The sequence below is a fragment of the Muntiacus reevesi genome, chromosome 1, assembly GCF_963930625.1.
Source record: "Muntiacus reevesi chromosome 1, mMunRee1.1, whole genome shotgun sequence".
In the NCBI taxonomy this organism is placed as follows: domain Eukaryota; kingdom Metazoa; phylum Chordata; class Mammalia; order Artiodactyla; family Cervidae; genus Muntiacus; species Muntiacus reevesi.
The window spans coordinates 171,552,546-171,564,632 of record NC_089249.1 but is presented as its reverse complement, the minus strand read 5'-3'; the positions used below and the strand labels follow the sequence as shown (position 1 = coordinate 171,564,632).

Here is a 12,087-nt window from a genome sequence, read left to right as displayed (position 1 = left end):
CAGGCACTGGCAAAGTCCAAGGCCGGGCCCTGTCTTCTAGGGCCTGCATGCAGATTCCTACAGGGTGTTGTATGGGAAGGGACAGGTTCAGAGTTCAGACAGCAAACAATGCAGGAAGTCAGAAGTGGGGGAGTGCCCAGAATCTATGGAAGCATGCCTCGGAGAACTGAGCACCAGTCAACTGGCTCCAAACACTCCACCATGTATCCCCAAATTCCAGATGCCCTCATGGGTTGCTGAAAGGGGGTCTCCTTATCTTAGGATATTTCTGGGGAGCCTCACTATTAAGCTTTAATGTCCTTTCAGCACATGCACAGATGAAAAGCCAGTTTTTACAGTACTAACGAAATCTAAAGTAAATGTGAACGAATCAGTGCCTCTGCCCCGAGGGCTGGGAATCATCCACAACTGCTCCCACAGGAATGAGCTCGACATCTAGAAGTCAACTATTTGGCACCCTGAACACGTTTTCCCATAGAGACAGGGTATAAATCAGGGTTCCTTCTCCAACCAGGCTGACAAAGTTCCACAGTAATTCACATAGTACCAGAATACAGTGCCATACTCTTTTTATGGAGACATAATTCCTGTACAATTCAGCCTTTTACAGTATACAGCTCAGTGGTTTTCAGCATATTCATAAAGTTGTGCAACAATCACCACTATCTAATTTTAGAACATTCTGCCACACACCCCCAACTAAAACCCGGTACCCATTAGTACTCCTCCGTCCAGCAGCCCCTGGCCACCACTAATCTACTGTCTCTACAGATTTGACTATTGTGCATTTCATGTACATCAGCTCATAAAATATGTGGTCTTTTGTGTCTGGCTTTTATTCAGTATATTTTCAAGGCCCATCCAAGCTTTAACATGTATCAGTACCTCATTTACTTTTCAAAAGCCTTTTAAAAGTTCATACTTTCTACCTCAAACAGGATTCTACTTCTAAGAACTTAAGCTATGGAAAAAACCAGAAATATACAAAAGGATCTATGTATAAGTGTACATTAAAATGCTATTTAATAGAGAAAAAATGCAATATAGGGACTGGCTAAACTCATACATTTAAATAAGATGGAATACTATGCAGCATTAATAAGCAAGATTTTAAAGGATATTATAAGAAAAGCTCATCCTTAAGTGAAGAAAGTAGGTTAAAAACTAAAACCCAGTTGGTGGGAATGACATCAATTAATATATATTATTAGGCATCTTTGGGTAATAGGAATATAGATGGTTTAAACTTTCTATGTTACTCATACACTTAAAAATTTTCCTCAATAACTTGACCAAAAAAGCAATTAATCTTTAATAACATTTTTCTACTGGAAGAAAAAACAACTTTTGGAATATTGGAATGTGAACAGAAATACACTAGGAGTTAAATGCAGAGTCCCTAATGTTTTTTAATTATTGATATATATGAAAGTAAGAAGAGTCAATTAATAAGTTATTTTAAAAAGTGAAAAGCAGAAAAGACAATAAATATAAATGCAGAAACTGAATTAGGTAATAAAAAATGGAATTGCTGAATAATCTAAGAACCAGTTTTTTTAAGAACCAGTTCTCTTAAAAGAAAAAAGAAAAAAATGGGACCCAATCAGACCTAAACCTACAAGTTTTTTCACAGCAAAGAAAATCATAAACAAAATGAAAAGACAATCTACAGACTAGAAGAAAATATCTGCAAATAATACAACTGACAGGGGCTTAATCTGCAAAATATACAAACATCTCATACAACTCAGTAACAAAAAACAAGCAACCCAACTGAAAAATGGTTAGAAGACCTAAATTGACATTTCTCCCAGAAGACATATAGATGGTCAACAGGCACACGAAAAGATGCTCAAAATCACTAATTACTAGAGAAACGCAAATCAAAACTACAATAACGTACCACCTCACACCAGTCAGAATGCCCAGCATCAAAAGGTCTACAAATGACAAATGCTGGAGAGGCTGCGGAGAAAAGGGAACCCTCCCACACTGCTGGTAGTAATGTCAACTGATGCGGCCACTATGGAGAACAGCATGAAGGCTCCTTAAAAACTGAAAGTAGAGTTTCCATACAATCCGGCAATCTCACTACTGGGCATCAATCTGGAAAAGACTAAAAAACCTCTAATTTGAAAAGAAACGTGCACCCCGATGTTCGAAGCAGCACTACTTACAATAGCCACGACAAAGAAGTAAACTAAATGTCCAACAGACGAGTGGATGAAGAAGTTGAGGTCTTCCACTCCATAACAATGGAATATTACTTAGTCAAAAAAACTGAAATAATGCCATTTGCAGCAACATGGATAGACCTAGAGATTATCATAAAAGTGAAGTAAGTCAGAAAGAGAAAGACAAATACAATGTGATATTGCTTATATGTAGAGTCTAAAATACAAGATAAATGAACATACCTACTAAACAGAAACAGACTCACAGACACAGACACCAGACTTGTGGTTGCCAAGGGGCAGGGATGGTTGAAGAGGGATGGATCAGCAGTTGGGATTAGCAGAAGCAAACTATTATATAAAATGAATAAAAGCAAGGTCCTATTATTTAGCACAGGAAACCATATTTAATATCCTGTGATAAACCATAATGCAAAAGAATATGAAAAACATGTATATATATGTGTATATATATATATATATATAACTGAATCACTCTGCTATACAGAAAAAATTAATGCAATATTATAAATCAACTTTACTTGAATACAATTTTTTTCAAAGAGAATTATGACCAAAAAAAAAGTAAAGCGAGTAAGTAAAATTTTACTAAGTAAAATTAGAAGAGTGAAAGGGAAACAACATAATATTGTAAAGCAATTATCCTTCAAATAAAAATAATTTTTTTTAAAAAAAGAAATGTGAAAGGGGATCCAACCAGGGTCATTTATGTTTAAAGTGCAAATATGTATTACTAAATTAAAAGGTGTGAAGTGGGAAAATAAATAACAAAAATGGACTCAAGAAGTTAAAAAGCTCCTATGATCAAAAATAAACCTTTTAGGTTTATTCAGAATCTTATTATCTCCCTGAAAACTAAGTTCTCTCAAATTTTCAAGAAATTCTAAAACTATAAAAATGTTCCAGAGTACAAAGAATCATGGAAAGTTACTAAATGAATTCTATGGGGCTACCTGCACTCTGAAATCAAAACACAACAAAGGATACCTCCTACCCAAAGAATTAAGCACACACATGCTTTCAAAAAATTCTAAATCCAAAATTAGGCTGTACTATTCAACATTATCAGGAACAATTTACTATTAAGAACTGTACAAAGGGGCTTCCCTGGTGCTCCCAATGCAGGGGGCCCAGGTTCAACCCTTGGTCAGGGAACTAGATCCCACATGCCACAACTAAGACCCAGCACAGCCAAAAAAAAAAAAAAAAGCTGAAAGAAATGTACAAATACTCCAAACCAAATTGATCATGTCTAATAAATTATTGCTCAAAACACTCCAGTGAAATTCAACACCTATTCCTATTAAACACTCTAAAAGCCACAAATCAAAGAATAATTCATTTACATAGTTTAAAATGTCTCTCCTCAGCCAGTAAGTAAACAATAAACTAATGCAGGAAAAGTAAAAATGGACCAAATAAAATGAGGACTAAAATAAAAGAGGCCATCAGGCAAGTCTGACTAGTTCAAAAAGCCACAAAGTAAAACCAAGAGCAGTTAATCACACCAAAATAAAATAAGTAGAAGTTTAAATGGAGGAAGGAATATCCCATTTGGAGCAACAACTTAATCAATCCATAAACAAATAAAATAAAACCTGAAAGTAGCTGAAACTAACACTAACCCAAAATGTTGGATCCTAAACACAAAGAAAATTATCCACCTTGACTGAGTTACAAAAGAATTTTTAAAAATTGGGACGCATACTGTATTTCTAGATAAAATTACTTAGTAAAATGAAGAAAACTATTTTAAACTACTCTATTCCTGGTGTTAATATTAGAGTCATACCTTACCCAGTAGGTTCTAAAGTCATCCCCTGAAGACAAAATTGTAAAGTCATAAAAGAAATGCTGCATAGACATTAAAAAATATGATGAACATTTAGACCAATCACCATGGGAAGTGATCACCATAAACTGTCAAGTGGAAAAAAAAAATCAAACAGGTGTAAAACAAAAGGATCACTGTGATCTCATGTTATAGGCTGCTAAAGAGACATCTAGACGTAAAGATAATCACTCTAAAGTGAGCAGCTGGGTACCCCTGGGCTCTGAGGTCACATGATTTTATGCATTTAGAACTTTTGCACAAAGTACAACATAATTTCTATATATGGGGGTGGGAGGGTTAAGTTTTATAAAGAAAACAAGTATACTAAAATATTAACATTCTATTTTGAGGTAGCTAAATTACAGTTATTTTCTAATTGCTTCCACATTCTTTCCTGTATTTCCAAATTTTCTACAGCAATCCTGAAAAATGAATCTCTGTGTAAAAACAGTTAAAGAAATGCAAACTACAACGCGTTTAAACAACTCGTTTGGACCCTCTCATTCTTTTGTGCTTACAAGTGCCAAATTCTCAGTTTTTCTCCAGCCGCTGTACTATTTCGAACCTTGAACTCAAAATGTATCAGGAACTGCTCCAATCAGAGGGCAAAGGATGAAAAGTCTGAACTGCTCACACACATCCGTTCAAATTAAACAGGAAAACCAAAGGTGGCGGAGGACTCGAGAGAGCTGTGCGTTCACAGACTCACCGTAAAGCTGTTGTTGACGTTCTTGGTGCTGGATTCAGCCACGCTGGCGTCAGTCAGGTCCACCTCATCAAATATGATTGACTGGAAAAACACAGGGACTGCTGTCAGAGGGGGCGAAGGCACCCCTGGCCCGGACCGCTCACCAGTCTCCCTCGACCCCAGCCCAGTGTGTGAGAACTGCATGGATGCCGAGTGACTTCACCCAACCCACTTCTGACAGTGCGCAGGGCTCATGGGAGAAGCTCGAGACCTTTCTCAAGTCCAGGGAGCTCCCTAGTGACCTGCACCAGTGAAGTCAGAAACATGTCCTCCCACGAGTCCACCTGCGGGCAGGGTCTAGACTGGAGGTCCTCTGTCCTTTCGGCTTTAGTTTCTCCACCGTGCGCACTTGGGGAGAAAGGTATTGGCTAAAATAAATGATTCTAGGGGAGGAGAGACTGACCCAAACAGAAGGGACCCAGCCATGAAAGAAAACAGGGGGCACAGCAGAGACAATCTAGTCCCGGAGAGAAAGAAGGGTCTAGAAGCAGGCCTGGGACGCCCCCCTCCCTGTTTTCTTCTCCTCTCCCCACCAAGTCCCCCTGCCAGAGCCCCCCAGCTCCTGTTTACCTTACTGTCCCCTCTGGAGGAAACACGAGCAACTTAGAAAAGATAGCCTTTTAAGTAACCCCCCCCCCCCCCCCGCCCCTTGAACTAAAATAACTATACGAGTCTCTGTTTTTTTTTTAATGAAGGATGTGGTCAGAATCCTTTCTAAACAAGTTACTCCACACAGTTTCAAATTTTAATGCACTAGCCCACTAGGGTTACATCTCAAAATACAAATTACTCAGGTCCCAATTTTTTTATTAACAATTCTAAAATATTAGCATCTGAACACAAAGACTGGTGTTCAGAACACCAAAAACTAGGTTTGTAGACACACTAGTGTCTGAATGTGCCACACCACAGCCAGGCAGTGACTCAGGGACTCTCATGGCTCCTCCTCTGTCACTGGCACCTGCCTGGGGGACTGCAGTATAAATCTCACAAAGATGACACACGGGAGGAACGACCATGGCTAGAACGCCCAGAGACAGCTTCTGCTCACACACCAAGAAGCCCAGCACACTTTAAGCATATTTTTAGTTAGCTTCACAGGTATATACACTTATCTCCAAAGTCATCAAGTTGCACATATTAAGTTTCTATACAGTGTTTATAAAAGTGTTTTGAAAAAAGAGAAAAAAAAGGTCTTCCCTGATGGTAGAGTGGATAAGAAGTTACCTGCCAATATGGGGGACATGGGTTCCATCCCTGGTCTGGGAAGATTCCACATGCCATGGAGTGACTAAGTCCATGGAGCACAAATACTGAGCCCGAATGCTGCAACTAATGAAGCCCAAGTGCCTAGAGCCTGTGTTCTGCAACAAGAGAAGCCTCTGCAATGAGAAGCCCAAGAACCGCAGCGACTCACTGCAATTAGAAAAAGCCCCTGCAAAGCAACAAAGACCCAGTGCAGCCAAATACAAATAATAATAATAATAATCAAGTCTTTAAATGATCTAAAGAGAATACAGAAAACTGAGAGGGGAAAAAAAAGATATTTAGGCCAAAATAAGAGGGTTTTTAAGCCAGTGATCCCCAATCTTTCCAAAACAAATATGTCTACTTGTAACACGGTTACTTCTGTGAACTTTCCCTCCCCATCTCTCCTCTCTGGTGACAAATGACATTAAAGAAAGAGATAATGAATTTAAAAAATCAACGTTCACAAAACATAAGACCCAGCACCCCAGAGGTTTACAAAAGGCACTCAGAGTATCAGCTCCAGAATGGGAGGCCCTTCCCCAGACGAGGACCCGGAGCCCGGCCCTCCCTGCAGCTTCTCGGGGGTTTCTCTCGTCAAGCGCCCTCCACCGAGTCTCACCTTGGCAGTTTTTGCATAGTACAGAGTCCGCCCCCGAAGCTTGAAGTATCTTCGTTTTGATCGTTGGAATGAATTGTTCTGTTTGGTCAGCATCCCCTCTTTGATGACGGTCTGGAAGCACAGAAAGGGATTCGTGAGCATGTGTTTTCACAGCGCCGTGCGCTTGTCCACTGACGGCCCAAAGCATCTGTGTCTCTAACGGGCCGACGGCCTAACAGAAGAACTATTTCTCACCCTCTGCGCAAACCCTGACCTACGGACAGGCTGAGTGGGCAGCGGGGAGAGGCTGACCCGACCCTCCAGGGGGCGATGGCCTGCCTGAGCAGCAGGGCAGGGGAGACAGGCCGGAGACCCAGGTGTGCCCGCGCGTGCCCGGGTGGGGGTCAGCGCAAGGGGGCGAGGGCAGGCAGGCCCACCGTCAGGGGCCAGGCCGTGTTCTCCAGCCTCAGCGCGGGGTAGTTCTCAGCGTTCTTGGCCCGGTCTCCGTGCTCTCTGGCCTCCTGCCATTTCTCAGGAGCCGGCTGCCAAAACTATCGACGTAGGTTGCTACGGGGTTCGGCGCGGCCCAGGCCTGCCCCCCCTTGGCCCTCAGCCCTGTTCGTGGGCCGGGTGTGTGTCTACCCAGGCTGCGACACCGAGGTGCCACCAGCAACGTCACTGAGACCCCTCCACCCCCGAATCTGACCAGCCTGCCACCGAGGCAGGAGCACAGAGAGAACCATGGGGTGAGGGGCAGTCTGCTCGGCTCGGTGCACACACCAGACAGGGCAGGCCCTCCCCGGAGCTGCGTCCTGGACGCTGGGCCCAAGGCCGCACCAGTTACAAGCCAAGTGCTCAGGACCCTGTCTGGTCAGCAGACGTGCTGGACCACTCAGGGCCACCAACAGCCAAAACGAACCAGCGAGGCACCCTGACGTCGGAGCCGGGCTCCCAGCGAGCGCTCTGCCCGGCGCCCCTTGTGCGGCGGAGGCAGAACGCGCAGAAACGCTGCCCGAGGAAAGGACACCGGTCCAGGGAAGCTTCTCGTCTCATCATCTAACCCCGTGCGGCTCCGCACTTTAGGTCACTTTTACGTGGCTGTACGAAGCACCTGGGCAGCTGTGGCCACTGAGGACAACGTAAGGTGAAACGAGACACAGAAACCCCACGTCACCCGAACACGTCAGAGGCGAGACCTGGTCACTGCTGTCTGTCTGTCCCTCCGTCAGCCACCTCCCAACGGGGGAGGGAGTCGAACCTGAGAGGCACTGCTGCTCCCCACAGGCGAATGCTGGAGACAGCGCCCCCACCCCAGGCACGCGTGCGCGCACACACACACACACTCACACCCCACCAGCGCCTGGCCAGGCACAGGTCCACCCGAGAGCCCCGCGCCCCCGTGTCCAGCTGCTCCTCCCGATTCCCACCGCAGGACGTCCTCTTGAAACTCCCGGGGCAGGGGGCCCACACGGCTGGCTTGCAACCCCATGCCGGGTCCCTCGGGCTGGCCCAGCAGTACAAACAGCAACCCTCCCCAACGCCCGAGAGGATCAACTCTGGGGGAAAGCTAGTGCGGAACGGCTGCACTTATCCCAGGGCGGGAACCCTCACTATTACCTCTGAGGAGGTCACCCACTGCTCTCCCAGGTCACTGAGGAGGGGAGACGAACACAGCGTGACCCGACGATGCGGGAGAGACACGTGCCAGCCCATGGCAGAGAGAAAGCCTCCTGAACGAGGAGCTCCAGGTAGAAACCGGTCTGCACTACAGGAGGACTGCCAGGTTGCATCCGAGGATTCTTTTCAGACCCAAGTGCACACGTGGATGCTATTTCAATATGCTCTTCAAAGACAGGCCGCTGCGTCCGTGCCCGGCGGTGCAGACCCACGATGCCTGCACCGCCCGCCCCCCGCCAGGCAAGCCTCTGCTCGGGACCCCACAGACCTCACTCACGGACCCAGGCACCTCTCCTCGCCCCCAAACATCTTCCTTACCTCTGCAGGGGAAGCAATTGCCTCCATCTCTTTCCCAAATGCAAAGAGAAAAAGGAAAAAAATTCTGAAAGACAACAAAATCACAGGCCAAGACCTAGAAAAGTTAAAAGGAGTTCTTTTTAAAGGATAAATGCTAGAGTATTTTTCTTGCATCTCTCGCTACACATGCCACACATAAAAGAAAAGCAAAATTAAAACAAATACACTCCAACACACACACACATACACACATATCTTTCAGAGAGCGGATGAGAGCTGCGATCTCGGGCTACCCAAGGAGAGCTGTCGTTCTATTTATAGAACAAGAGTGCTCAGAAAAAGACTCTGGTGGGTTTCAGCGGAAGGACTGGGGAAAAGATAAAGACCAGTATTTCTTTGAAGCTTTCTCAGAAACTGCATTTCTTCTCACATTTGCTGCTCGTGAGGACTATAGATATGCTGCAGAATATTTTTAACACTCAGTCAAAAGCAATGAACTAAATAAAAGTGGTCAAGAAAAGCACACCCCTGACTAATCAGCTGTGCTTTGCATTTGGCAGCCGGTAAGTGGCACCCACAGGAAACGGCTCAGCTCACAGGGCTCCGCACACCCACCAGAGCGGAGGACCAGACCCGAGAAGCCAGGCTCTTAGCATCGCTTTGTCAAGTTCTCTGGCCAGCCCTGTCCTTCGAGCGGGCCAGGGCATCTTCCTCAGCCTCAGGGACAGGAAGGACTGAGCTGCAGCACACACACAGGCACTGAGGATCCGAGCGGAAGGGGAGCACTGGGCCCGGCTCCAAAGGGAGGACGCCAGTCCTGGCTAGGCTCTGGGAGGAGGTGGGGGGGCAGAACAGCCACCCACTGGCCCCCAGAGAGGCGCCCAACCCACAGGCGAGACAGCCCGGGCACCTACCACAGGGAAGGCTCAAGTCTGCCATCATCCTGCTCAAGAGCCAAGAGCAGATAAGGCAGCCCTGGAAATGCCCTCCAAATGCACCAACCGGCAGGCGGAGACAGCGAGGGCAGGCCTGCCAGCAGGCTGGGTGCCCCCAGTCCCGGGGAGTCGACCCCTCTGCAAAGGCAGTGAGAACGCCTTCCCTCGCCTCCCCCACACCCTCCCCAGACAAGCAGTGGCCACCACTCCGCCGGCTCCAGGGACCCGGGGAGGACAGAGCATATAGGGCGCCGGGGAGGGAGCACTTCCCGCCAGGGAGGGCGGCCCAGAGCCCGTCTGAGCGGGCAGGGCAGAGGGGTCCACAGCCTGCGGAGGGCTGCAAACAGAGCCCGCGAGGGCTGGTGAGGTGACCGGGGGCCCACCAGCTCCCTGAGGGCACACCTGTCGGTCACAGGGGCCCCGGATCAGCGGGGTGGTTTCTCAGGCTGCACAGTTTAGAAGGACGATCTTGGCCACCATGTGGAGGGCAGGCGGTAAGAGTGAAACCAGGAGGCAGGCAGACTCCTCCAGATACTCTTACAGGATGGCAGCCGGCCATGAGGTGCGTCTGGGAGGAAGGAGTCACGGTCACGGGCGTGAGAGTGCTCAGAGGACGCACCGCAGATGGGGCGATGGGGGTGACCCCGAGGTCTGAAGGAGGCTGTGGGCTTTCGTCTTGGACACAGCGACTCCAAGGCCCAGGGAGGCCAGGGGAGCTGTGGAGGGCCGGCAGCAGACCGTGCGACTGGGGTGCGTGAGAAGGTTCAGCGGGAGACACTTCAATGGCATCCCTTTCGAGAACGGAAGCGAAGAAGAAGAGGCCCAGGGCACTGAGAAACCCAGGACACCGACTTCGGGTGCAGGGAGGAGCTGGCGGTCCAGAAAGGAGGACAAGGAGGAAGTGGCACAAAGCCAAGGAGCAGAGGAGAGACGGCACCCGGGGATGCCAGCTGAGGGAGGTGCAGGGGCCAGGAGGAGCCCGAGGCAGCCGCCACCAGAGTCACCGAGGACCCGCCGGGGCAGGCACGGGACCCGACCGGGAGGACGCCAGACCAAAGCGCAGTGAAGGCCACCCAGATGGGAGGAAGCAAATATGGCAGGCTGGTTTGGTTTTTTTTTTTAATTTACGTATTTCTTAACTTTTTATGAACGTGGAATCATACTGTACATACCGTGCTTCAGCTTCCTATTCTTTCTGTCATCATGTGTTATCAACAGCCTTCCATATTAGTAAATGCATCTCTATCTGCTACAGAATTTTTCACTGTAGTGATGAGCATAAATCATTCAACACACTCCCAACGGCTCGAACGTTTAGAACGCTTCCTGCTCAGCACCGACAACAAGGCTTCAAAGACTACTGCCGCAAGTGGAGTATCTGCACATGTCCTGAGCTACTCCTTAGAACCAAGAACCAGAAGGAGAACTTGGGGGTCAAAGCTCAGATGCTCACAGGGTTGAAGGCATGACAGGTGACCACAGGTGGCAGGGGGGAGACACTAGTCAGTGGACCGGCACAGGTCATCACCTAAAGGGAAGGATGCCACGGGTCCACACCTCACATACCACACAGAAGTCAGCACAGTCGGTGCAGAAGGTGAAACTTGAAAAGCTTCAGTAGACAACACAGGATCAATTCTCTAAGACCTTAGGATTGGAAAAAAATTTCTCAAATAGGATTTTTAAATACTAAACATAAAGCAAAAGGTCTCTAAAACCAACTTCATTCCCACCGAGAACCTCTGGTCATCAGACACCTTACAAAGAAACAGAAGACAGAAACCACATCAGGGAGAAGATACATGAAGTACACAGTCAGAGAGGATATCCAGAATATTCTATTCTAAACAGCCCTGCAAAAGGAGAGCAAAGAGAGGCTACCAAACGGAAAAGCGACAGAAAGCGTGAACCGTGGTGATGGTAAGTCGAATGATGACTAAAACATGCTGAACTGCAGGAGGTTGGAGAGAAGAGACCCCGGGAAGGGGCAGCCGGGTGCCCTACTGTGGCGGGGGGTCACACATGTGTCTCCACTCACATCACAGCTTACATTTACGTGGCGTGCAAAGAGAACGGGACAAACCAGGCTAATAAAAGGATGAAGCGAGATCTCGGGCAGAGCTTTGCTGACGCTGCCGTTGTGTTGTCAGTGCGAGAATTTTTGCAGTTTCCTGACCAGCCAGCCTGAGGCAGAGGGCTGCAAGCAGGCGAGGAAAGAAGGGGCGAGGAGGATAAAATAAAAGAAGAAAGGACTGAAAAACAGTCCAGAACTGAAAAACACATGTTCACTTCAGCCATCTATTTGTCCTTCAACCTTTTTCATCCTTCCAAAAAAAATTACACAAACCTACGTTAGGCAACACCATCCAAAATTCAAAGTCAAAAAAAAAAAAAAAAAAAAAGTGGGGATACTAGCATAAAAAGTTAACATCCAGAAGAACTGTTAAAATGTCTCTGGGGACTTCACTGGTGGCACAGTGGACAGGAATCCTTCTGACAGCACAGGAGACACAGGTTTGACCTCTGGTCTGGATCCCACATGCCACAGAGCA

The 12,087-nt window shown here is 47.0% G+C and overlaps 1 protein-coding gene across 4 annotated transcripts in view; it reads right to left on the bottom strand.

The window, feature by feature from the left end:
* The window catches only part of DGKD (diacylglycerol kinase delta), a 105,896-nt gene that overhangs the window by 68,810 nt on the left and 24,999 nt on the right, over nucleotides 1–12,087 (bottom strand). For all 4 annotated transcript variants that reach the window (XR_010660515.1, XR_010660519.1, XM_065917000.1 and 1 more), the window contains exons 2-3: nucleotides 6,648–6,758; nucleotides 4,739–4,819 (exon numbers count right to left, since the gene is read on the bottom strand). Coding sequence is in view for 2 of the 4 variants with exons in the window: in XM_065917000.1 (XP_065773072.1) it covers nucleotides 4,739–4,819; nucleotides 6,648–6,758 (192 nt within the window). In the remaining 2 variants the exon portion in view is untranslated. The remainder of the gene's footprint in view (nucleotides 1–4,738; nucleotides 4,820–6,647; nucleotides 6,759–12,087) is intronic.